The 27,826-nt window shown below is 39.0% G+C and overlaps 2 protein-coding genes across 10 annotated transcripts; one reads left to right on the top strand and one right to left on the bottom strand.

Annotated features, from left to right (window-relative positions):
* Nucleotides 1-675: 675 nt before the first annotated feature.
* LOC127365372 (uncharacterized) lies at nucleotides 676-12,794 on the bottom strand. Of its 8 annotated transcripts, none has more exons than XM_051403412.1 (5): nucleotides 9,511-10,478; nucleotides 9,336-9,401; nucleotides 8,969-9,043; nucleotides 8,737-8,867; nucleotides 676-949 (listed from the first exon to the last, which is right to left on the bottom strand). In XM_051403412.1, exons 1-5 carry the CDS (start codon nucleotides 9,632-9,634, stop codon nucleotides 824-826), a joined length of 522 nt encoding a protein of 173 aa, XP_051259372.1. In that variant the 5' UTR covers nucleotides 9,635-10,478; the 3' UTR covers nucleotides 676-823. The 8 variants fall into 8 exon arrangements, 5 of the variants coding, with proteins under 5 accessions (XP_051259372.1, XP_051259374.1, XP_051259373.1 ...); XM_051403414.1 differs by lacking the exon at nucleotides 676-949 and adding an exon at nucleotides 2,610-4,801; XR_007885181.1 differs by lacking the exon at nucleotides 676-949 and adding an exon at nucleotides 11,324-12,013 and having other exon boundaries at nucleotides 7,830-8,867; nucleotides 9,511-11,120.
* Nucleotides 10,517-27,826, top strand: LOC127365355 (nuclear factor 1 C-type). 2 transcript variants are annotated; one of them, XM_051403378.1, is made up of 7 exons: nucleotides 10,517-10,641; nucleotides 20,405-20,575; nucleotides 20,831-21,007; nucleotides 22,394-22,577; nucleotides 25,728-25,802; nucleotides 26,592-26,666; nucleotides 27,673-27,826. In XM_051403378.1, the coding sequence occupies exons 1-7, from the start codon at nucleotides 10,561-10,563 to the stop codon at nucleotides 27,807-27,809; spliced, it is 900 nt and encodes a 299-aa protein (XP_051259338.1). In that variant the 5' UTR covers nucleotides 10,517-10,560; the 3' UTR covers nucleotides 27,810-27,826. The 2 variants fall into 2 exon arrangements, with proteins under 2 accessions (XP_051259338.1, XP_051259339.1); XM_051403379.1 differs by lacking the exon at nucleotides 10,517-10,641 and adding an exon at nucleotides 12,847-13,576.

The raw sequence follows: 27,826 nt of genomic DNA, 5'->3' as shown, positions 1-27,826 counted from the left end.
ACAATCCCTGAAAAATTTGTTATTCATTGTGAGTTCTGTTGTGTGTCATGAAAGCAGAGGTGGGAAGTAACAAAGTACAAATACTCTGTACTTTAGTATTTATTTTTCTGACTTTCTTTTACTCCCTGCATTTTGACACAGCTATCAGTACTTTCTACTCCTTATATTTTTAAAACAAGTTTGTAACTTTAGTTTTAATGCATTTTATAGGAATTGTTGTTATTCTAAATGATTATGCAATTTTTTGCGTCCTTCCCAAGATAGAAATCAGTGCATATCACATGAAAACTACAAAAACAATGTAAAAAACAAAACAGACAGAGAGGGAGACTTAACCATTTTTAATGTTTCAGTTAGCTTTGCACAGACACAGACAGCAGAAATGTTCTTGAGAGAAACCAAGAGAGTGCTTTTTACTTTTATACTTTGAGTACATTTTCAGAGCACTGTACTTTTTCACTTTTACTTGAGTAAAGAATCATAATTATACTTTTAGTGACAATAAATAAAATCCAATGTCCTGTCAGTTTGGTGTTTTTGATCCTGTGTGGGCTCTGTACAGGTGATCATCTCCTGTCAGTGAAGGATATAATTTATATAGACATGGAACAGTGTGTTTTACCTTTTATGGCTATGTGTTGCTTTTATTTTTTTATCATTATCATTTTGTGTGGATTTTGTCAGATCAGTGATTTTAATGACTGGGCTGCAATGCAGTACTGAACTGTGCAGTACTGGCTATGCTACAGTACAGCATTATACTTCTTTTTTAGTCCTAGTGCCTCCCTATAACTCCAGTCACTCCCATTTAGGCTTAAACAACTCACTGGGTGGCAAGTGATGTGTAGGAGGGCAGCATGCAAGGGCTGATGGGGGGGGGGTACATCTGGAGAAACAGCAAAAGAAGCCTCTCATTACCAGCATGAAGAAAAGCAGACTGACACAAATACTATGGAGAGAGACAGACAGACAGACACAGAAATGGGGTGCCGTTATATTTGCTACATGTTGCAACTTAAACATTAAAATACTGCCAAATGTCAAATGAACAGTGTCAGTGTTAACAAATGACACAGTTGTTTTAATCAGTGCTAAATTAATAATTTTGACTAATCACAGTCAGTGATGAAGACTGTTTAACTGCCTATTTTGAAGACGGTGTCCTCTGTTTGGATGTGTCTGACATATTTTGGTTTATTTTATTATGGTCCTTCAAATTAATTCACACAACACATACAAGTTAAAAGCAGCTTGTAAGTATACTCCAGGGCTACACAAATGGAACTGTAAAGGTACTACTACTACTACTACTACTACTACTACTTAATATAGGACAGATGCAGGTCCAGTTGAAAAAAATGGTCTTCCTTTTAAAAATGTTTACTGTTTTGGACGACTTCAGGTCAGCAGGCTCTGTGCTGGGACTGAATAGGCAAAAGGCCAACTCATCAGATTTAGTTGTAGGCTTGTGGCTGATGACCAGAGAGGTCCATGGTAGATAAACATGTCAGAGTAGTACTGATGTGCCAGGTTGCTCTGGGCTTTGATGTCTAACAGTAATATTTTAACATCTGTTCTGAGACTGACAGACTGGTGTAGTTCTATGCACTAAATTCTCTATTTCAGACTTTTCATTTTTGGGATTTGGAATCCATAGCTAGTCTAGATAGGGAGGCACAAGACTAGTGGCCACAGCCGTTGAGATTCAGCAAAATATAGAGGAAAAGGTACCAGGCATAATGGCTTTAAGCCTTGTTGTTGAACCAGGCAGTGTTGAGGTACTGTTGAGGTATTGTTGAAGCAGTTTTGAGGTGGTATTGAGGTAGTGCTGAGGTAGTGTTGATGCAGTGTTGAAGCAGTGTTGAGTTAATGTTGAGGTAGTGTTGAGGCAGTGTTGAGGTAGTGTTGAGGCAGTGTTGAAGCAGTGTTGAGTTAATGTTGAGGTAGTGTTGAGGCAGTGTTGAGTTACTGTTGAGGTAGTGTTGAGGCAGTGTTGAGTTACTGTTGAGGTAGTGTTGAGGCAGTGTTGAGTTAGTGTTGAGGCAGTGTTGAGGTGGTATTGAGGTATTGTTGAGATAGTGTTGAGGCAGTGTTGAGGCAGTGTTAAGTTACTGTTGAGGTAGTGTTGAGGCAGTATCGAGTTAGTGTTGAGGCAGTGTTGAGGTGGTATTAAGGTATTGTTGAGTTAGTGTTGAGGCAGTGTTGAGGTAGTGTTTATGTATGTACAAGACCAGCTATTCTATTTGGGACAGGCGTTTAATCCCTTTAGCACAAAATTCTTGTTCAGCACAGATGGAAATACTCTCTAACTGTGCTGCTTCTCTTGAGTTTTGTAAAAACCTTTTTATCTAAACAATGGGCGGCTGTAGCTCAGAGGTAGAGCGGGTTGTCCACTAATCGGAAGGTTGGTGTTGTGTCGAAGTATCCTTGAGCAAGATACTGAACCCTGAATTGCTCCAGATGCTGTGCATCGGTGTGTGAATGAGTTAGTTTTTTGTTTGATGGAGTTTGCCATCACTGAATGTGTGTGAAAGAGACCATGCATCCAGACCATGCCTTTTGGAGACTTGCGTTTATTTGTCAAAATGTGTAGCCACAACAGGCTAGTATAGGAGAGCTGGGTCTATTTGGGACCCTGCTTTTATGGAAGTTTAACAGATTCTTAATGCCTACCACCAGGTTGGATTTGATTGGATTCCCCTTGAAATCAATGAAATGAGGCGGTAGAAACAGTAACACTTTTGTCCACAGGGGCACCCAGAATCAACACAAAATGAAAGTCGCTTGTAGGGGCTTTGACTAAAAGCAGTGATGTATGTAAAGTTGTAATTGATAAAGAAACCACTGTTACACAGGGATGCCCTGTAACCTGTGACTTATATAAGACACAACATAGACTGCTTGTCCACATCAGTCCCTTTTACATACCATCTAGCCGGTAGATGTATGTGGTTTGGTAATTAGTACAGATGTTAGGAATATAATTATTAAACTATAAAAATTATCTATTGGGTATTAGATAAATGTGAGCAATAAATTAATTGATTCATTCATTACTTCCTTGGGTAGGAGAAGCTACAGGATATACATATAAGAAGTAGTTGAGGGTTCTCCCAGGAAGACTTTTTGCTAGATGATGTTTGTGAGCAGGCCACAGGGATTGTTGGTTGCCAGGGGCCCAAGCTTAAAAGGGGCATTTATTTAGTTTGTTGTTTTCTTCGGTCTGGGCCAAGCTGATCCTCACTGTGAATACGCTACACTGAAACACTGCTTAACAAAATAAAAGGGAAATAAAGAAATTTGGACTGACTGAACAGTTTAAAGGTCCTTTACTTCCAACCAACCTTATACACTCACTGGTTTGTGTGTTCCACCATCTAACGGCACTGCCATTATTGCAGTGGCAAGTCATAGTGACTCTGTGACAGCAGCATGGGTAGTTGGATTGACGATGTTAGACAGTGGCTTCAAGTTACTGATGAAGGTACTTTACATGGATGGTAATCTTAGTGTTATCTAAACTGTACATTACTTGTGTAAAAGTACTTAATTACATTCCATGACTGATCCTCCACATACATTTTATAATGGAGTAGCAGCAGCTGAAAATGTAACTTCTTGAAGTTCTTAACTTCCTGCAGTGATGTTGGAGTGTGGTCATGAGGTGGCCAGTACACAATGACATCACTGTTGTGTGTAGTCAGCGTTATAACAGATTTGAAACTTTGAAAAACTGGTAAGAGAAACAATGATTTGCAGCTGGGTATCAAGTTATAGTTTGTAAAATGATTGTGTTGGGAGCATAGACTATATAATTAAAAATGGACATAGTCACCCATAGGTTTTTAAAGAGCCATTGTGAAGCTGCCATCTTGGCAGTATTGAGTCCAGTAACCTTATCTAAGTATGACAATATTCAGTTGATAACCTTTGGATTACCTCAACACCGAATATGCAAATAAAGAGAAATGAAATGTGAATAGGAAGTGTTTATGTACTCTATAAGACAACAGAAAAATTTAACCTTTGAAAAGAAAATGGAAACCTAGATTTTTAGCATCAAAAATGTGTCCTCTGCTCAGTGTATTTAAAAAAAAAAAAAACATTAAAAAAAAAAAAAAACTTTTTTAATCCCTTAAAAAATTTTAAGGAATTAAAATTGCCCTTTTCTAATTCTGATTTTGTACCCTGATTACATAACTCAGTTACATGTAATCTGTTACTGCTCAAGCCTTCTAGTAATATAATTAATTGTGTTTTTTAATTGAATAAGCGGACAACTGTGTACATTGATAAAGAGTAACTAATTCCTTTTATATGCAGTAATTGGTAAAGTAATTCAATTCATTTTGAGAGAAGTAACTAGTAGCTGTAACAAATGATGTTTTTTAAGTAATTTGCCCAACACTGGAAATTACACATAGCAGCAAAAAACAGTTTAAACTCTTCTTTCTTTTGTGCCTTCACTGACCCTTCTATTGCACCACTGACACAGAAAAAGAACATTAAACTGTGAGTTTATAACAGATGTAGTCCTCACAGAAAGGCTCATCAAACACTAGTACTATGGTGATGTGTGCATCAAGCAGAAGGAGGCTGAGCTTCGTAAGCCCAGCTCATCAGTCTTAAAGCAGATAATTCCTTCACCAACATCTGTCCTCTGGATGCACGGCTCTGTCCTGTGCTTCATCGCCCTCCTCTCCATCTCACCCTGATCACAACCCCAGAAGGTTTGTCAGTGGGTAGACTCAATACAAAGCTCTTCTGCTTTCATCTGCCATGAATAGTGAAAGGCTGCCCTCTAGCAGAAAAAAAAAGGAAGAAAAACAACAAGGTGTGGGGGCATGTTTACCTCTGATATAACTCAGCAGTCACACTGATTGCACACTACTACCAGTCTTTTCTCGCTGTATCCGCATAACTTAATAAGGAAATGGTCCCAATCAGTCAATCAGTGCCAATCAGTCAATGGTCGGAGCCCTGCTGTGGGTTCCTTTGCCCAAAGACGAACGAAGTAGAAAGTTAGTGAAACTCTTGAGCTTGACTGAGCCAGCCTCAGTGGCTGTTAGAGGAACTGCAGTTTTTGTTACTTCGGTATTGGCTTCATTTGCCAGACTTTGCAACTTGAGGAGTGAATGAGGGAGTGATGACAATCATGATCTTACTCAAAATTTAATTTAAAATCCATGTTGGTTTAATTTACACAGCCATTCTGAGGACTTTATAGCCATGTTTAGTACCTCAGCACAGACAACCCTGTACAAGGTTAACCTATTGCACTGATCCAGGGAGTGTACAGTGACAATGCAAGGTGCAACAGTACAAGGAGATGTTTTGAACTGCAAAGTTCATTATTGCAAGACTGACATCAGCCATCTACATTACTTTTAGAGCTTCCCATCTGTACCCATCTTGCAGTAATGAAGAGCCAACCTGAAGCAGGCTGAAACATCTAATTTTGTCTGCTGACTCCATGGAATTATAAACTTCGGGGAGTGAGTGTGTGTCCATCTATGAGTGAACATGCAGGCATGCAGGGGGGGTCACTACTGTATGCAGATTGAAGGAGGCTGAGTCAGCAACTGCTCCTCTTTTGTTTCATTCCAGGACACACATAAAATATTGTTTTATTACTATCTGTGGGGACCCATGATTATAATGCATTCCCTAACCTCTTAACCTAACCTTAACCACCACAACTTAGTGCCTAAATCTAACCCTTACCCTAACCTTAAGCCAATTCTAACCCTAACCAAAAACCAAGTCTTAACCATCAAAGAGGCCTTTAACTGGTGGGGTCTCCACAAAGTTGTCGGACCCTACTCCAAGTGTAGTGGGCTTTTGAGGAAGAGGCTGCTGTGTAAGATGGACCTAAAAACAGTAAACGTGTGGTCATTCTTTGTTTTCAGCTTGAACTTGAAATCATAAATAATAATTAATCTATTATTAATATTATTATTATTTCCCAATATTGTAGTTTACATATATTTGATTTTTTTAGTATCTTATTAAGACAGGGAAATATTGGTGAGAACAATGTTTCAAAGTCAGCTTTGATCCAGGATGACCTCATTTGGGATTAATTAATTTATAATTTTATTAAAGTATACATAAAGGCCTGAAAAGATAAATGTTTGACTTTTTGAATATTCAGTGACACAGTCCCAGTTTGATGTTACTCCATATTCAGTCCATAGTGAGTGAGCATCATCCTGAACATCAGCCAAAACCTAAGGATAGCCAGCCAGCTGCAACCCAGCCACACTGAATAACGTTATCGCCAGCCAACTGAGTTGTTGTTGAGTCATTTTTATATTCAAAAGTTTGTATGTATTTGTAAGAGTAAACTTTACTGTTGCTGCTCAAGAAACAATATTTAGTTATATTTATGATATAAATACTTTTTTTTATATTGACTTTTGCATTAATATTTGGTCTGTTAAATTAATGGAATTGTGTTGATTTAACTTGACAATAAAATGAATAATTATACTGTAATAAAGAATTACAAGGTTAAACATTCTCTCGAGGAAGTTGCAAAGATGGGATTGCAACAATTCAGCCAATCCCTGGGGATTCTGCGGACCATGCAATTTTATCCAATAACTGCAACTTTTCTGCAAATGTAACCAATCATTGTAGTTTCCTGCACAAAACGTTAAGCCATACATCACCAAACTAATTTCTTTGTGTCTGTGAAGATGCAGACCTGTGCAATGCGAACGTCTCACAGGTACCCTCATTTATATTTTATTCTTACTGGAACAAATTGCCTTCAATTTTGTAATGAATTATACAAATAATAATAATAATAATAATAATAATAATAATAATGTAATTTTCATTTTCTCCCATAATTTCTTTACCTCAAATTATCCCAACAGCATCACACATTATTTTTTTTTTGAAAAGCTGCAATTAAATCAGGCATTTTAGGCTGCAACAATTCAAAAATGCCTGCCAAATCCCGAGGGGGCTGTTTTTTGAGTGTGAACTGCAGTGTTATTACAGGTTTTTTAAGACAGAGTTAAGGAGATAAATACTAAAACCACCTCCATGAGCACTGCGCCTAGAAAAAAACTTAAAAACTCTAAATAATAAACTGAGATAAAACTGTGTAAAACAAAGGTATTATTATCCAAGGATCATGATCTCTGTCAGCCTGGAACACAGAACAAAAAAATCCCCCAAAACAAAGAACTAAACTCATTATTTGCTATATGCTAAAAAAGTACAGGACAAACTAAGCTGGGTGTTGGCTGAGAGAGTAAGAAGCACTTTGTTCCTCACATGGGTGTCAGGCTGCTGAGCTGCAGTTAGATGTTGTTGCTATTTAATTACTGTTTCCTTTTCTTCATTTGTTGAGATTAACAGTATCACAGACAAATAGGTCTTTTTCAAAAGGTTATAAAAAATGGTCACAAAAAAAACCCCTAACCCTTACAAGGAGGTGCTGAATTCAAATAAATGTTTTTTATCACTGAGGCGAGCACAGTAGGAAGAGGCATTCAACATTGGCTGTCCTGAAGTGACCCATAACTGTTTCCAGCACTGATGCGTCATGCCTTAAGTCTGTTATGACCAGTTTTGGGCTAGTTACTTCTTTCAAAATAATAATGATTAATTAATTGCTTTACTTACTCCCTGCCAACAGTAATTACTTACATTACTAGTTCAAACTATAGCAGTTTTTTTCTGCAGCCTGTGAATACATAAAAGTTACAGGTTAGAAAAGCCCATCTTCCAAGTTAGTTTCCTGTGAGGATGTGATTGAACTGTTGGATTTCAAAAATCAAATCAGTAGGGGGGGGTGAATAACGAAAGTAAGGTTGTAACCAATTCTTGTTTATTTTTTATTTTAAAAAGAATTCTGTAATATTATTACTGATAATGCCTTACTGGCCAACACTGGTTATGACCTACTTACAACTTCTATAGTACAGGCCTTGGTGACAATGTAGATGAACAATACCATGAATTATTACATAAAACTCACTACTGGTACTCAAGATAAAAGGTAAAAGAATGTTTTGTCATTCTCTCTTTATAAAGGATTTGTCTACAGAGGAACAAAACAGCATTCCCAACCCTATCCCCAGGAATGGTACCAGGCCTAACAGGCTTTACCAATAAAGAAGCATTAAGTTATAATCACTGATTCTTGAGACCTGGGATAAAACGCGTCCACAAGTTGTATGTAAGTGTAAGCAAATTGCTTCATCTACACATTTTGTTGTTTTGCAACATTGTATTCAGAAAAGTATACTGTAGTTATTACAGTTTGTTTGTATTCTTATAGTTATGATTGAAAGAAAATCAACATTCAGAGTTTTAAAAGTGACTTTGTTACCCTAGCAGATGCACTGCAGACTGTTCTGATATTTGTTCAGATGAAATACACACTTGTTAAGCCAATGTGAATAAAATGTTTATAAACAACATAGTCATTGTTTGTTTTAATGTTTTAAACGACATGTATTTGATTGGTTTCATTTAGTTGAGAGCTTAAGTATAGCTAAAACAACTACAAATTTAAGTTTTCGTCACCACTATCAGATATGGGTCAACTCCATCAGGTCTATGTCACCTCCCACTTCTCAAGAATCAGTGTAATGTTAACAACACACAGCCTCCATGGGGCCCTAAGCAAAATTTGATTTTGGGGCCCTCTATTACTGCCATGTGTCTTTTTGGGAATGTGAATGTGTCCTTTATAGGCAGCGGCCCTCTTAATACCTGTTCAGTCCTTTCTGAGTCTGACAGGAAACAGGGACACTCAGCTGGGTCAACTGGCGGAGCTGCTGATCCCTGCTCCAAACTGGATGCTGAAGAAGACACATCAATCTCGATGACCAAAGATGAAGGACCTATTGGGAAATTAAAATAATATTTTTGGACAAAATTATTCATCTCAGAATATTCTGCAGTACACTGAGCAATTATAAAGGCTGTTTTGTTGTTAATTTACCAGGTACAGCTGAGGTTGTATGAGACACAGAAGGGACAGTGGGCACAGTGGATGGAGCAGAGGATAGAGATGGACCTAAGATGAAAAACAACAAAAACAAAAGCTAGTCATGTTATAGTCATATTACACTTGAAAATGATGCAGCTTATTTTCTAAATAAAAAGTACAGCTATAGCTTGTAATAAGAAAACAAACTGCCAGTGGAACAACTGAAAATTGCTTGAGAAGTTTTGAAATAATATGGATTTGTCTAAAATCATGTCCCTTGTCGTATGATTATATCTTCTATCTTATATTAAAAAAATATTCATCTCAGTATGTTCTGCAGTGCACTGAGCAATTAAAGGCTGTTTTATTGTTAACTTACCAGGTACAGCTGAGGTTACAGAGAGGACAGTGGGCACAGTGGATGGAGCAGAGGATAGAGATGGACCTGAGATGAAAAACATGTCCCTTGTCATATGATTATATCTTATATTAGTATATCTTAATGAGATCATTTGACTAGAAATTAAATATATATGGTGACAGTTTTTGATCACCTGATTCATCAGCCTTGGCTGCTCCTGAGGAGGTGGGTTGCCCCTGGGCTGAGTCAGTGCCTCCTCCAAAATAAAAAGGGGGGTTTGGACAAGAATGTGCATTTGATAATATATGAATCATCATCACTCACGCATGGAAAAAAAAAATGTATTACTTTAATTAAGTTAATTGTTCTTGGGGGCCCCTTAGTGGTCAGGGGGGCCTAAGCAGCTGCTTAGTTCGCTTATGCCTTGGGCCGGCCCTGACAACACAAATTAAAGTTCTTCTCTATTCAGGTCAAACAGGGTCATGGATGGTGCTGCTGTGCATCTTGTCTCAAATGGAACTGAATAATTTTGTATTTTACTTCTTTCTGTGACCAGTGGACAAATCAGTAACAATAAGACAGTACTAGCAATACTATTACATTAATAAGTAAAGTAATAATATTCATTATGAAAAGAGTAATGAGTAATAAATAACATTTATTGAGTAACCAACCCAACATTGATCAGTAATAGCAGTGCATAATATTGAAAGTTTTGAATTAATGACCACTGTGATATTTTTCGCGGATTTTTGGTGGCCGGTCCCAGCCCGCGGGCCATATGTTTGACACCCCTCAGTGAGTCAACATACTGTAGTCTAGAATTTCTATGGGTTCTGAAAAATGTATTACCATGTAGAAAACACAGCAAAACATAACGTTACAGTGAAGGAAGAGGTAAATAAATTGACAAAAGAGTGAGAAATAGTGGAAACATTGAGTAAGACAAAGTAATGCAGTGGGAGAGGAAAAGGTGAGAAATAAACGAAAGGATACAAAGAGTGGAAAACAGAGCCGCCTTATAGTGTGAGAGTGCGAGCAGAGGACAAGTACAGTGAGAGACAGAGCTGAGAGGAAGAGAGGTAGAAGGTGAATGTAGTCTATTCTGTTCTGCCGCAGCTACCAGTCGGAGGGGGTGGGGGGTATTGCCGTTGATCCCGAAGCTGACGCGGGACGCTTCTGGTCTCGAGCACCGCGGATTTACTCCACCTTGCACGCGCACGATGATGGAAATGAATATGGAATGATAACGACCGACAGTGCAAGATGGGCAGGCGTTAAGATCAGCTTTAACTTCCCCCGGTGGCGGCTCAGCTTCGAAATGGTAGGACTAAACCTGTTCCGGTACAATAGTCTAATGTAGTGGAGTGTCTCTTCCTATTGGTGTGCTGTTCCGTGTTTTCCAAAAAAGACGCAATGCGAGGAGTTGAATGAGTAGCAGCTACGCAGCACAAAGTGGAGCAGTAAGCGGCGATAGTTCATCCATTTATCTGAATGTCAGCAAGCCTCTCTCCACTGTTTCTCACCGGCTGTTAGTTTGTGGCAGCGTTAGAGCATTATAGGCTGGATATGTGACGTTGACTTGTGGACAGATTTTGTCTCTAAATTCCCTTAAAAAATCTGGGAAATAAAATATCGACTGCGCGCCGGCGAATGTACACACCTGACACAACACAACTTGAAACAGTGCTGAATTGTCAGGATCCACCCTTAAATTCGGCACACACACGACACGCAAAACACCACATACTTTAATAAAATCTTAACTTTTAGAATCGGTGTTGCCGTTCTTCCAATTGGCGTCTTCCGTCCAAACACAGCGTGCAGGGAGGAAGCCAGCAGTGTAAGATAATTACCGAACTTGATATTTTGTTGACAGAAGGCTCTTTTTGAGTGTTACATAGTCGCCGAATTTGCCAAAAGACCACCAAACAAGATAATAATGTATTTATCGCATGAGACTATACGTATGTGTGACATTAAACTAGTAAACCTTAAAGTCTTACAGTTTTTGAATGAAGTTTGGTGCCTCGGTCCCGCATAACGGGATGTACTGGCGTTATACAGGCTTTATCCCACTGGCAAATGTGGTCTCCGACCCCTGGCGTAAGCGGACAGCATGCCTTGGTGTGTGTGTATCATCGCATGCAGTTGCGGGTGAAAGTTGTTTAGTTTGGGGCTTTGGAAGCAGCGGCAGGCCCCGGCTGCCCCCGGTCTGTTCGTCACAAAGCGACGGCGGAAGGCCAAGTTGAAGTTCACCTCAAGCCTGCTTCTCTCGGTTTGTGTGTGTGTGTGTGTGTGTGTGTGTGTGTGTGTGTGTGTTAGTCAGCAGAAAATGGCCGCAGTTAGAGCCAGCGGGCTGAGTTAGTATGACAGGCCGACAGAGGGCCTCCTGTCCCGGTATACAGCTGGGGTAGAGAGCCGTTAGGATAAACACAGAGCACAGCTGCAGCTGGTGAAGCCAGTGCTCATGTACCCGCAGTCTCGCTGGAAACACTCACTGCTAGTTTCCAGTTGGGAAGTGAGACACTTGACAACAGCTCAGATGGCTCTTTAGAGAAGAAATAAGTAAAAAGTTGCCCCTCCATCACCATCAGCTCCATTATGATAGGAGCTTGACACAGATTGAATTTAAGAAATGTTTAAATTGATTGCTGTGTGTAAATTCTCACACACAACACACTTGCAATGCCCACAAGGCTTAAATAAAAGTAGGCTGCTCTACATGTCTAGAGCTAACAGTTTTTGATTATTTGTTTATTATATAGTTAGGATCATATAAGACTAATTTAAAGCAAAAAATAAAATTGCCTTAATGATGACAGTAGCCTAAGAGTAGCCCAGTGAGTTCAAAGACTGATCATGATATCAATATAGATGTGAAATGATGTGGCAACACCTTATACCCATATTGCCAAAACTTATTGTCCGACCATTTAAATTTCTTTTAGAGATGAAATATTTTCTAATTGGTTTATTTGAAAAACTGCATATGCCTAAAACAGTATAAACACCCACACAGCCTGCCATAAAAAGCCAGTGGTAGGGTTATATCTAACGGTCCGTTAATGGGAACTATAGAGAAAGAGTTCTGAGCAGAACAATGTGCCTGTTACACAGCTATATTATTTGATAGTGCTAGTCAATGTAGGCCTACAGGATGAATTACGATTTTAGTGTTTCAATTGTTCAAGGTGGGGGCTCATTTTAAATATTTTGACATAAAGCCCAATGTATTACAATGCATCATAGTTTATAACCTGATCTTATTTATTCATACGTACAATTTTAATTTGTTAAGTAGCCCAACTTGTAACTGTAAAAATGATTCCCTCTGAAGTGTAGTGAAGTTGCCTAAAATGGAAACCCTCAAGTAAAGTAGGCTACAGGAGAAGTACCTTAAATGTGTATTTAGATAGATACAGTATTCGAGTAAATGTACTTTACTTACTTTTTAAGCACATCATAACCCTCCACTGTATGAACAACACTGTGGGAATAACGGCCAAAATCTGTTTTAAGGTGGAAATGATGTGCTGCTTTGTGTTTGGGATGAACACAGAATATGCTCTGTGGATACTCTCTGTGTTTACTGCTGCTATGTTCGAACACAAGATGTTTTTCAAGACTGTATGAAGGCACCAGCGGACGGCAGTGAAGTAGTGAATGTAAAGCTAGTCCTGAGGTGAACTGTGCTGTGCTATAAGGCCAGTTTTTGAGGCAGAACAGAACAGCTGCTGCGGCTTTAAGCCCGTCGTTTGGGATGGGCTGAATTCATAACGTCATTTCACTTCTCTTTCTTTTATTCTTCGCCCCCTCATCTCCTTCCCTCTCTAAATGACACAGTCCCCCGTGCTCCCTCAAACCTCCGGCCATATTTTCCCAAGAATGATTATTCCGAACTTTCTCTGTGTTTTTCTCCCTGTGGGGCATTTTTCCGGGGCCTCAACTTTTCTGGCGTGTCATCATTTCTGGAGTTAACGCGGCAGAGTCATCCGAGGCGACCGAGGCTCTCTCATATCTGGATTCTTAAAAAAAGCCCAGTTAAACACCCCAGGAAATGCAGCGTTTTCTCTAACCCGGAGGTACCGCTGCTCAGCTCAGTCAGCGGGGAACAGCGTGTAGAAATGTGCACAGACAAATGACGATGCTGTGGAAATGAAAGATTTCAGCCTAGGGATGTTTGTGTTAACGCTCAGCCTGCCCTGATTCACATTCTGCTCATCAAAATGATGTTTTCTCCTCTCTCTCTGTCTCAGGTAAAACTGCACTATGCTTCTCTGTGTCTCCTCACAACTGTTGTTACACTGTTAGATAGCCTACCCTAAATGGAAATAGAGCTGCACGATATGGTATAAAAATCCTACTGCCATTATTTTGATACTGGGACTGCGGTATTACTCACTATTAGTGGGAAAGTTTCGGCGACCTAAAAAACACTGATGTGACATTTGTTAGGGTCTGTACCAAACAAAAATTATAATATAATATAATTAAAATGTTTTCTTGCAGATGTTCACAAGATTTGTAGTCCAGGAAATCTCTGCAGCACTACAGTACTTCATTATAAGGCTGTTTTGACACATTTTACCTTTATCTTACGATTTGCATATTGCACCTGGCCATATTGCCATGTCGATAATATTATAATTAATTGTGCAGCCCTACATGGAAATGAAGCTATCATGTAGTTACCTAATTATCCACTGAGTTAATTTAATAATGAAGCATGTATGAATTGTAATAATAATTGTAATAATTAATGAAAAATGTCTTAATTTAAACCATTTTACTAGCTGTTGTCAGTGTGTGGAGTGGGTCGGGCAGATATGAATCATAGATTAATATCAGGAGCAGGTACAGAGTGAAGGGGTGGAGAGCTGAATCACAAAGACTGCACCAGGCCTGTTGAACAGGGACTTGAATTTACATGTGGTTATTAGCTTGAACATGCAGAAAGGAGTGTTTGAAAGACTGCAGTATGTTAGTTAGCTTGTCTACTTATCGTATGCTTTGTGTGTGTGTATCTGTGCTTTATTTTCTGTCTGCAGGAGTTGACTGAAAACCTCTGATAGCTGCAGAGTTTTTCCATCTTACCCCATTTCTCTGTATAGGCTGTATGTAACAGTAATTATATGTAACCTTACTTTTGTTGTCACCCCATACTCATTTGAAATCCAACAATCCAATCACATCTTTCGATTTATTTTTGTAATCATGGATGAAACTAACTTGGAAGATGGCAACACTTTCATTCAGCAGCTGGAAATATTCCCCTTACTTTGATTTAGGAAAACAAAACTGGATTTTAATTGTCAGAAGTCTACTTTTGGGGAGAAAGGACACAATTTTGTGTGGGAGTAGCAGAAAAGTAATGGTAATATAGTAAAAGAAACTAAAGAGTGACGAGTAATGATTAATAAATTACATTCCTGAGTACATGGAGTTTTAGTACTGCAACTATTGCTATTTTTACTCTTGAATTAGTTTTTCAGTGCTACAAGTATTCAGTTCTACTATAACTGATATTTATTTTGCTGCAAAGTCTATTACTACTGTTGCTACAAGAGCTACAAGATATTTTGGTCTGCCTATTTTGACCTATTGCAGATATATTGGTATCGATATTGGTATATGTTATCTGATATGAAAACGTTTTTTTTTCAGGGTTACAATGCATAAAAACTTTCGTGGTAATATATTGATGTAAGTAGTGTTTAACCAGCACAGTGCACTGTGATTTAGAACACTGTGTCAAGCAGCACAGCGTAAGAGAGAAGAGACAGATCTCAGCAGTGTTAACTACAATTTGTTGACAATATACATGTTCAATTATTGAACATGTTAAAGAATGTTAAACTTAAATATTCTTTAATAAAGTTATTTGTTTAAGAAAGCTGTCTTCTGAGTACCCTTTAAGAGTCATATTGGAGCAAAATCTACAAAGAAAAGGTTAGTTTCATTCTAGCTCAAAAAATCTACTACTACTACTACTACTAAATTCTACTCAGAATTCCCAGGTTCTGTGAATGTCAGTTGGGTTTGGCAATATAATTAAATACAGATTTGTTAAGGGACTTCAGTTTAGGTAAGTGTGCAGTAGTGTGGAGTGGCGTCACAGTATAGTGGAGGCGGGGTCAGTGGTGGGGAGTATGGGAAGAAAAACTGTTCAGTCAATGGAGGATGGGGTGGAGTGGGAGTTCAGTCAGGAAGGGGGTATCCTCAATGCAGAGTTTAGCAGGGTGACAGTGGTGTACTCAAGCAACATTATCAAAACCATGAGTAGAGTTTCATGACACAAGATAAAGCATAGCATAGCATCAGCAATATTGGCGAGGTGAGGTGCCCAAAGGATATTAAAAGACAGCAACCACCCGCAACACACAAGGGAGGGAGAAACACAAGAAAAAGACAAGGAAAAGGCAAGGATACAGCCATGGCCATGACGCGCAGATGCTAAGCGATGCACTTAGTTTAAAATTTATTTTAGCCACCGGAAAAAAGGCCCACATAAATCAGTAACTGTTGAAAGGTTCTATAACTTTCAGAAAACTGTTGATAGTGACACCACAGGCCTTTAAATGAACTGCAGTTAGCATCATGTTGTTCGCACAGTCTGTAGGCACACACGACCATAATCCTGGGCATCGGCCAACAGTGACAAAAACTAAACTTAATGCTGGAAAATACATTACAATCACATTTAGAATAACATTACTTTCCACAACAATAGTATATGTGACAGTAGCACATAATGTCAGCTGTTCTTAACTTGACTCCATTGTTGTTTTAACCGTCAGAACAGAACAGCCAGCGTTTAACCACGTCCAAAGCTTGTGACGTAGCTGCCAGTAGTTCTTCAAGGACGATGATTGGTCCATTACCACTGTGGTTTGGACACAAGCTCGCAGCTTGAATCCTGGCAAGATGGATCCTCGCTGTTCTGGCACTGCTGGAGAACCTTGCAGATGTCACACAGTTGGTGAAATTAAACTTTTCTCTCATTGTCAGGTCTGATGAGTAAAAGGGAAGTATCTACGTGCATTTACGACTTGCAATGAAGTGGAAATGGGGCTCCTGCAGGTGCGCCCAGTTCCACAATGATGGTTTATAACAGAGCCAGGCAAATGGCCCGTTTTCTGTTTTTGTGTGTTTTAGTTGTGAATCCACGCAGAGATCTATACATCTGGCAACTGTTATTGTCCATTTCTCTTGTGCAGGGTCATTGCTGTCTTATAGCTGTAGTGTTCCCCACAGCTGTTGTGTGATGTCATTATGATGTCATACACCACTCTAGTTTCTCTATGTTTTGGCTAGTATTTTGTGGTGATGAATGGAGAGCTCCTGTGAAGTGCACTTTATACACATGTTGTAGCTGTCACTGTAATAGTTTTCATCAATCTTGGTTGACTAAAATTATTCTACCAACTCTACTCTACGTAGTCTAACCAATTGATTTGTCAATGGAAAAAAAAAGTTTCTAAGTTAGCTAACTCTACCATGAGGGTACTCTACCTGCTAGCTGCTGGGTGCTTATCAAAGTTACACATCATTGTCAAGAAAAGGCATTCCTGCATTTTTTTCCACACCATTTCTTTTTCACACCTAGCTATATCGTTACCTACAGGACATATCAAGTATATTTACATACAGCAGCAACACACAGATATGCGCACCACACACACCGGCAAGGATCATTGAGCAAGCAAGCTGCAGCTCCACAAAAAGCAACATGGAAAAAAGTTTAGTTTAGTTGGCTTCAAATTACACTTAACATTCACACAGTTTCTCTCGACTGTCCTTCAATATTACAAAATGAGTCCAACATCCCCCAGCTTGACGCAGTAACCACTTAGCAGCACACTAAAGCAAAGTTCAGCAGGCTAAGCAACACAATTAACAACAACATAAAACTTAAACCTTCGTTACTAGCCCGTTATTAGCCCGTTACCCAATAGCAGTCCATAGTAAAATGCTCACATTTTTTTCTTACAATATAACACACATCAACATACATCAGCTCTGCATATGTCCCTTACGCCTTTCATCACACATTTAAATCACCATTACCTGTTCCACTCAGTGTTTGATGGTCATATCATATCATTCAGTATTATTTTGAGGCAAATTAAAGAGAAACATAGACTGTGTAATTAAAAAATGGCTGTAGTGGGGCTGCCGCCCATGTACCAAGGTTGAGTCCTTGCTACAGTGGCTCAGGGTTTGAATCCGACCTGTGGCCCTTTCTCTCTACCTACTTTCCTGTCAGTCTTCAGCTGTCACTGTCAATTACAGGCGCTTAAACCCCCAAAAACTACTAAAAGTAAATAAATAGCTATTGTCTCTGTGACGCTACAACTTAAAAGACGATGTGCATGATGCACTACTCATGGCAGCCAGAAAGCTAATGTACGGAAACCATGGTGATGAAACAATGGCTTTCATTGGCCACTTGCCTTAATTATGAAGTTATGGCCAAACTAGTTAGGTTGAGTCCCAAGTAATGGTGATGCAACCAATATTAGTAGCTGATTTAGTTACAAACTCAGTGGTAGTTACCAAGCTTCTAGTGGTAATTTTACACCATAACATAGGAGAGAACTTACACATAGCTGAAATTATATTTTGATTTAGTCATATACAATGTAGTTGTTCTCACTGACAAAGCCTTCTTTTTCTATTGTCTGACCAGCAATATAGTAAGGATTTTATCACAGCTTAAGAACACTACCTGTTAACCAAGAGAAAAACTAATTTCTGCACTGCTGTGCTGAGACAAAAAAAATAATTTAATTTTACATTTGCAAAGTCATTGGTCACATAGACATTTATTACATCTTTGCATGTTTGCAAAAAGTGACCACAGATAGAAGTGGAGGCAAAAGATAATTGGCTTCATCTTAAGGGATATTTTCTTACTGTCAACAAATCCTATGAAAAGACCAAAACCAAGAATGTGTTACCTTCTGACTTCCCTACCCTGTCTGTGGCTCTCATTTTCAAACTCAGCCTATTATGAAATCTTTAAAAAGGCAAAACAAATATACAGTTTCACTCAAACACAAGAAAATAGTGCATTTGAGGATTATTGACCCCAAGCTGCAGCAAGCTGGCAAAGAGTAGATGGAGCACTGGGGTAGATATACTGTTGGGTAGATGAGTTGATTGAAGGAAGGTGACCAAAAAACATGAACATCCCTATCAGGTGTCAGTGTTTGGTTTGTCTGTTCTGCATTATTGTAGAAACATGGCTCCAGGGAAGGCAACCCATGGTGTCTGTAGATATAAACGGCTCATTCTTAGGTGACCAAAACACAAGAATTATTATTTTCAGGTGACAATGAATACATATTTATGCATATTTATGCATAGAGCGAGTAGTCCAGGTTCGATCCCCGGCTCCTCTCGCTGCATGATGAAGTGTCCTTGAGCAAGACACTGATTGCTCCCGGTGTTGTGCCTCGGTGTATGAGTGTGTGTGAATAATTAGTTTCCATTCTGGTGAACAGTTGGCACCTTGCATGGCAGCCACTGCCATCAGTGTATGAATGGGGTAAGTGTGGCATGTAGTGTACAGCGCATTGAGTGGTTAAAAGACTAGAAAGGCGCTATATAAGTATTGTCCATTTACCATATTGAGTTTCTGCCAGTACACACTGAACCTTTGACAAGGAGCCAGTGAAGTTGCTGAAGAACAGGAAAGGAGGGAGTTCTGGTGATAGTATGGGCTGCTGAGTTCTGGACAACAGCAGAACAAAAGACAAACCTAACAACAATAAAAAGATCCAGAGAGCAGCAGCAGCAAAAGTTTAATTCAGCTTCTGTGTAGGTAACCTGAGTAGAAACAGAAATGTAAAAAGAATAGACTTGAAGACTCTGCCTCTAATTGGCTCTGACCCTGACATTTTTTTCTTACCCTAACCATCTCGCTCCTCATGCCTGAACCTAACCAATCCAACCACCAAAGGCAACAAACACTAGACATTCAGTGGCAGAATGGGGCTGGTCTTTGTGGAATGCTGGTGGGGGGGAAAAAAGCGTCACACAGGTGTTTAGGGGTACATAGCTAGAGTCACCAGGAGCTGCTGGTACGCAGTAAGAAGTAAGGGTACTCATGTGGACATGTACCTGTAAGTACTGGCCCCTTTCAGGCAATGCTTTGCTGTTATATGCGCAAAGAGTGAGTGAAACATGTAATGATTTCCACTGAAGTGTATCTGCACTGTCAGATGGATGACTAAAAGCTGAAATATGTCTGGTGTAAACAGCATGTTACTGTACTTTATTTATTGCCTCTTCTCTCCCTTTCGCCTATAATATCAGATCAGACGTCAGGGTACAGTATCTACGTCCTGTCCAGATGGGTAGAAATTGTTTGTCATAGTTCTGTCAAAGGTGGTGATGTAGTAGTCAAATCAGAACAGTGTAGGCAGGGTATACATAATGCATTCATAAATCCAGTAGTGTGAAAGATTCCATGAGGACCAGGACAGAAAACACAGCTCTGCTGTGTTGTTTCCTCATTATGCTGGTATATTGCTGTGAAAATAAAGCCCTTATCCTATCTAAGGAAGCTGTGGTTAAAGTTGTTTGGTTACTGATACCTGTGTGTGTACTGCATGTGTTCGGAAAGACATTTGTGAAGAAGACATGCGGCTGTGGCTAAGAGGTAGAGCGGGTCGTCCACTAATTGGAAGGTTGGCCATTCGATCCCCAGCTCCTCTTATTGCATGTCGAAGTTGAAGTCCTTGAGCAAGACACTGAACCCCAAATTGCTGTGAGTGTGTATGAATGATTAGTTTCTCTTCTGTTGAGCATGGCAGCCACTTCCATCAGTGTATGTGTGAATGTGTGTGAATGGGGTGAGTGTGGCATGTAGTGTACAGTGCACTGAGTGGGCAAAAGACTAGAAAGGCACTATATAAGTAGTCCATGTACCATTTACCAGAGAGGATGGAATTGCAATAGTTGACATGGGTATATATAACCACGGTTCCACTGGGTGGAGTGATAGAGCTGTGTCATCTGCATAACTGCTAAAATAAAGCAGATATGGACAAGAGTTTATCTGTCTTTCTGTCATGTAGGATGAGTTCCATCCGTTCATTGAGGCTCTGCTGCCCCAGGTCCGTGCCTTCGCCTACACCTGGTTCAACCTGCAGGCCAGGAAAAGGAAGTACTTCAAAAAACATGAGAAAAGGATGACTAAGGAGGAAGAGAGAGCTGTCAAAGATGAACTGCTGGGGGAGAAGGCAGAGGTAGGACGCATACAATGAATGGTGGAGAGTAGAAATACATTTTTATTTTGTTTTACAAATCAAGTAGCTAAAATTTACTTATGATAATTATGGACATTTTATTAGTTGTCAAACCATTGTTTTATAGCATTTTAATATACTTAATATACACACTCCCAAATTACAGTCTTGCAGCTATTTTTAATATGCTGGTACAATACGTTATTTAGTATATTAATAGACTTAACTCCCTTTATCGTGTCATTCTGTTTCTAGGTGAAACAAAAGTGGGCCAGCCGTCTTTTGGCCAAGCTAAGAAAGGACATTAGACCTGAATGCAGAGAAGACTTTGTCCTGTCAATCACTGGGAAGAAAGCTGCATGCTGCGTCCTATCAAACCCTGACCAGAAAGGCAAAATGAGACGCATAGACTGTCTCCGACAAGCGGACAAGGTAAGCAAAACTCTAAGTAAGTAAATGATGATTTCAAAGCTTCTAACCAAAAATTATATCAAAGAGTGGATGGCTTACACACTTTTTTTGTTTTATTTCTGGAGAAGAGAGAGAGGGTTTGATTGTTCATTTTTCTCAGGCCAGATTGGGAGACAAAAAATGTAACAAACAATTTAACTTGTTTAATTGAACCCTCATTCTCCATCACACGTTGTGATGCATCTCAGACATCATGTAAAGGGTTTAGTTATGAAGGACAGAAAGACATCTGGTCTCATACTGTATCATCTGATTCATGTTTATTTTTATATTTAGGATTCTGGCTCCACAGAACTGTTGCTTGGGTCTGCTTAATTCATTCAGTGACTGTTCATGTAGCACTTCTGGAATTGTTGGTCAACATTACATGCTCATTGTGTAAAAACATGGCAAAAACTTTGAAATAGCAACATGTGCTCCGATGAGAACTCTCACACAGAAATACAAATACTCAATTCCCCCCTCTGTTGATTTGCTCCATCCCACTTAATGGAAACACATATTTATATCAGAAAAGTTGTCATGGTTAGCAGGTAGTGAAATGAGAAATGTACAATAAACCATTTGTCCATTATAGATTGGAGCACTGGTGCTGTGATGCATATATTATATATAGAGCTGTCAAACGATTAAAATATTTAATCGCGATTAATCGCATTAATGTCATAGTTAACTTGCAATTAATCGCAATTAATCGCACATTTTTATCTATTCTAAATGTCCCTTGATTTCTTTTTGTCCCATTATTTTTTCTCATTTTAATGCTCTTATCAACAGGGAAAAGTGGATCGGCTTGCTTTGTGCAAATGTTGTTTTTATTGAAAAATCATCCATTGTCGCCTGGCTTTCAGCTGCGTGCTTGGCCATCAAGTGGTATTTCAGACTGGACGTGCTGCGATGATAGCTCAGTTCACAACGACAAAACACACAGATCACTTTGGTCTTGTCAATGGAACCATTTGGCAACTTTTTAAAAGTAAACTTTCCATTCAGAATATTATTGGCATCCATTTCGGCTCGCCATCCACTCAAAATGTAACGTCTACTACTCTTAAACAAGTCTGTGCGGCGTGCCTGTTGTTTTGTTTCTGGTCTAGCTAGATCTGGTGTGGTGTTGTAGTTTTCCTAACGTTACTAGTTGTTGCAACAGCATGTGAAATAAAACTACAAAGTTAAACAAACGTTAATCTCGCGATAAAAGAATTTACACCGTTAAAATGGGTTTGCGTTAACGCCGTTAATAACGCGTTTAACTGACAGCAATAATTATATATATTATTGATATATATTGAGTTAGATTCATGTTATTTGTATTCAACAATGATGGCTTTTTGTTTTTTTTCCCAGGTGTGGAGGTTGGACCTGGTGATGGTCATCCTGTTTAAAGGTATCCCGTTGGAAAGCACAGATGGAGAGCGACTGGTGAAGGGAGGCCAGTGCTCCAATCCAGTCCTCTGTGTACAGCCTCGACATATCTCTGTCTCTGTCAAAGAGCTCGACCTCTACCTCGCTTACTATGTACAAGAAAGAGGTATGTACCAACGCACACTTTAATGTGACTCTTTCTTGTGCACCATCAGTGTGTTAACTTTCATTTGAGAGTTCAGTGACAAAATGTAAATACCAATTTACAACTTGGGATATTGCACTTTTTGGAAGACACAATTGTTGGTGGATTTTACTCTTACCATTATGCAACCTAAATTATACAAATGATAAACCCACACACACACACACACACACACACACACACACACACACACACACAGCTTGGTTTTCTCTAGAAAGGCACATCCTGAAGTGGGTGTGCAGACCTGCAATAGGAGATTAAATATACATTTTTGTCTCCTTAGTCTTTATGTTAGGCTTAGAATTTGCTTTACATTCAAAACATTGAGATCAGACATCTACATTTAAAACAATTTCCCCTTACATAATGCTAACACAATGATCAGTGAGCAGTGTTTAATATGGTGTTTTTCTGATTCACCAATTATTTTGCTAACCAACAGAGGCTGAGTAAGTTTAGGAGACAAAATGTAAAGTTTGTACGGAATCTGTCTTTATGATTATATTGATGTCGAATTGACAAGAAGACTGTTGACATGTGATGCCCTTTAACTTGTGTGAGGACATATTGAGACATTTTGTTAATAAGTAAAAATGTTTTAAGGGAGTTTGGCGTAATATTTTCAAAATGCTGTGTGTATTTTGTAACATTTTGTCAATACTACAGAAACACAAGTATGATAGTCTGACATTGACTGCTTTTAGTTGGTGGTTTGATTAATGGTTTAATAATGCATGTATTAATTACTGACAGTGGTTAATCAGGTTAATTAGATTATATTAGATTCAACTTTATTGTTTACAATTATCAGGTAATTGTACTTGTTTCTAACAGCAGTATGCAGTAAGTAGTTACCCTTTTGTCTGTTTATCACTGCTAAAAGTACAGAACACAAATAAAAACAAATTTTTTTGTAATAATAATAGTGCTATACATATATAATATAATATAATATAAAACAATATAATAAAAATAATAATAATATAAATGCAATAATATGAGCTTAGTGCTCATAGCAGCCTTTTGTAAATGCCAAAAGTTTCATTTATGATAATGTCTTTCTCATTCCAAAGCTGCCACTGTCACTGCTGCCACTCCTGGCTGCTGTTAGTTACTGGCAGCTATGGGGGCGCCCCCATCTGGTGTGACGCAGCCAGAAGAAACTGTTCACTCCTAAAGAGGTTAGCGTAGATGCTACTAGTATCAGTTATATCAGAACTGGAGAGTATTGAAAGAAGAGCTAAGAAAGGCACCAAAGGATTTTCTCCATGGAATGGAGATGTGTTTGTTGTTATTCCAACTGACTTCTGTAAGAGTTTGACTACACTATAGATGGTGATACAGAGATGGTTCATCCAATTACTTGTCGAGTATTTTTTGAAAGTGCCCGCCCTTTTTCTTTTCTTTTTCTAAACAGTTTATGTTTTGACGATCTCCCAGATGGTTCTGTGTAACAAACCATCTGGCGCAATCAGTTTAAGGGGCACAGAACTGTACTGCTGTCATTGAATTGTATTGTGTTAAGAGCACTGACATATAGTCATAATTGTGGTTAGAGTCATCATTGTCCAGTTCTCCAGATAGTTGACAGTTCTCTGAGGATGTAAGCAGAAAGCCCGCTCCCTCCACCCACAAGAGTGTGTGTGTGTGTGTGTGTGTTTTTATGAGAGAGAGAGAGAGAGAGAGAGAGAGAGAGAGAGAGAAAATTTAACACAGATACACAAATACACATTACCAGAGTTTTAGAAATATCAAGGTCCAAACACTTAACTAGGGGCATGCATCAAACCATAAAACTTTTATTGTATACCTGTCAGAAGAAATACTGAGGTCCATACCTTGGTGACCATGGGAATGACCATGTTCACCAGATGGTGGAACTCCATAAGATAATGTATTCTTCAGTCATCCACCATAGTGGTCTCTGTGGTCTACCAGGACATTGGCTATTTCTGAGTTTATTAGTGGGTTATTGTTCTTCTAAATATACAAAATCATTTATTTTTGACAGACCAAACATTTTGCTTTATATTTTGTTGTAATCCTTAATATAATTGATGAACTGAACTATGTTTTACACTTATTGACTCTTTATTTCCTTTGCATTCATGTTGAGAGTAGCAGAAGACTTGTCTCATAAATATTCAACACTGAGCTTCCACTAGATTTGTGTCCCCCAGGCATTGGTCTGCTGGCAAGGTATCCCTTATATTTCCACTTTGACACCCTATAACTGTGTGACTAAATAAATGTCTCTTTTATCTTTTAATCATCTTTATCAAATGTGGTTGTCTTTTCAACACAGATAAGCCTAGCACCTAGTATATCAAGGTACAGTAAGGAGAAAGTTGACCAAGGTTCTGATCGATGCTTGCTCAACTGTCGGAGGCTTGGAGGACAGAGCAAAAAGGGGCAGGACTTAGGAAGGGTCAATTGCTAAGTATTTGCCATCCTGAAAATGTATGTGTATGGCTGTATGGTTTCACGGCCACCATGTTTCTCCCACTTTACAACCCGTTCAATTAGATTTTTCCATTGGATTTTGGATTATTGCAAGAAAAAAGCTTATACCAAGGTCCATGACTTCAACTAGTAATTAAATCTTGTAATTAAAATCTACAAGTTTTAGTTAAAATGAACACAATGAAGTTGTAAAGGTAGACTAGTGAGACAAGTAGACAAGTCTCATAGGACTCCTGCAGTGTTGCAGTGTTGGACTGTAGAAACATGGCGGTTCAACATGGCGAACACCAAATGAAAACATACTTATAAATATTATATTTAGTTTCTGCCAATAGATCCTCCTAAATGTTACACACTGGACCTTTGACAATGCCATTTGCATTTTTTGAGAGTTTCACGGCCACTAAGTTTCTCCCACTTTACAGCCCGTTCTCTAGCCCAGGTCATCAACTGTAGATGTGAGTGGTGTTCAGTTGTGAAGATTTGGTGTCCAAATAATAAGCTCATTGACAATGAGGATGGCAACTATGTATGACACGCTGGTAACTGAGTTTTGTTAAAATTGATTAATGGATGAATAAAAGTTAAAAACAGGTCAAATATCTCTCTCCCCCCCCCAATCTCTCCCTCCCTCCCTCACTCTCCCAGAGGCAGAGCAGAGCAGCAGTCCCAGTCGTACAGGAGTGGGTTCTGATCAGGAGGACAGTCGAACCGCCACCATGGGTAATGTAAAGGATCTTCCATTAGAGAGGAATATTCTGTTTTTCAGTTTGTGTTACATAAGAAGATGCATTTTGTTACAACTTACTCTGTAGTGTAAATGCACATGCATAATCTTTGTCTTCATCAGTTTGTTCAATAATGTGTACAAATACAGTAAAGAGGCCATCAGCTCAGTTTGATGTGATGGATGATTTAGTAACCAGAAATAAATACCAAGAACCTAAGGATGTTCAGAACGTTTATAAGAGAAGAAAGATTGTGATCAAGAAAAGTGACCAGTCATCATGTAAGAAAGGATGAAAGATAAGATAAGATAGACTTTGTTTTTCTACACTGGGGAAATTCACTTGTTACAGAAGTGAAATTTTATGGCCTGTACCAGTTATCATTATCTGCTCTACCTCTTGACAGTTGTGTATCCTTTTGCACTAGAGATGATGAGTCAAGCAGTAACGCAGACACTGGACATCAGTGCCACATGCTATAACAACTGCTGCTCGGGTTTTCTGTTAGGACCACTGCAGTTATGATATAAGATAAGAGTGTGATATAAGATGACAGTGTGCTAAATTCTTTTTCATGATCATAATGTTACACAATATATATATAATGAAAAGGGGAAACAAAATAAAAGCAAGCCATTAAAAGCACCAATGAATGAACATCCGATTATACAGGATCTGTCAACATCTGAACTGACTGACATGAACTAACTGCTACTGCTCTAGAGTCACAAAAGTACTTACAAAGAAACAACATTAGTGTGTAACTGGTGCTGTGTTTTTACAGACGGCCCAGAGTTCCAGGAGAGTTTTGTGACATCAGGAGTTTTCAGTGTCACTGAGCTGGTCCAGGTCTCAAGAAGTAAGTGTACTTTACTATCAGCTTTAGCTGTTACCCAGCTTTACTACCAACATAGAGCGCTGCAGGGAAGTTTGCATCACCCTGGTTCCTTCAAGAAAAAGCCAATGAGATTTTTCCATTGGATTTTGGATTATTGCAAGAAAAAAGCTTGGTGTTGAAAAAGCTTTATGATACATGTTTTGTACAGCAAGATAATCTTCACAAATGAACACCCCTTTTATGATTTTTGAAGTATAAATGTGATCACCAGAAGTAAAAAGCTAATGTATAAACAAACTATACCAAGTTCCATGACTTCAATGTCATCACCACTAAACTTCCAACTTGTAATTAAATCTTGTAATTAAACTTTACAAGTTGTAAAGGTTTAATTAAAATGAACACAATGAGGTTCTAAAGGAGGACTAGTGAGACAAGTAGACAAGTCTCATAGGACTCCTGCAGTGTTCTATTCATTGAAACACCAAACTTTTATGAGTGAGTTACATTGAGCATGTGACATCCTTGGACAACTCAAGATGGTTGTATGATTGCAGAGGTGGTCACATGACAGCTGACAATGCACCAATGTGTATGATTTAGAGGCATCTAGCAGTGACATTGTAGATTGCAACCGACTAAAACCAAGTGCAAAGGAGAAACTACAGTGGCTGGGGCACTTGTGGTTTGTCTGGGTTACTGTAGAAACATGGCGGTTCAACATGGCGAACACCAGATGAAAACATACCTATAAATATTATATTCAGTTTCTGCCAATAGATCCTCCGAAATGTTACACACTGGACCTTTGACAATGCCTTTTGCATTTTTTGAGAGTTTCACGGCCACTAAGTTTCTCCCACTTTACAGCCCGTTCTCATGCCCAGGTCATCAACTGTAGATGTGAGTGGTGTTCAATTGTGAAGATTTGTTAGTTGCAGTCTGCAACTTCACCACCAGAAGAGGCTGATACTCAGTTTCATTGAGTAGGTTATAACCACTGTGTGCGTTCTCTTCCTGTGTGTAGCTCCTGTAGTCACAGGAGTAGGACCTAGTTTCTCTATGGGGGAGCTTCAGGGTCATCTGGCTTACGACCTCAACCAGTCTGTCAACCAGCCAGTCAGCCTCAGACGATCACTGGCCAGCACCTCATCCAGCGGGTAATCTCACACACACACACA

Source organism: Dicentrarchus labrax, unplaced genomic scaffold (assembly GCF_905237075.1).
Source record: "Dicentrarchus labrax unplaced genomic scaffold, dlabrax2021, whole genome shotgun sequence".
Taxonomy (NCBI): domain Eukaryota; kingdom Metazoa; phylum Chordata; class Actinopteri; family Moronidae; genus Dicentrarchus; species Dicentrarchus labrax.
The sequence above is the reverse complement of the archived record's forward strand: the minus strand, read 5'-3'. Positions and strand labels throughout refer to the sequence as shown.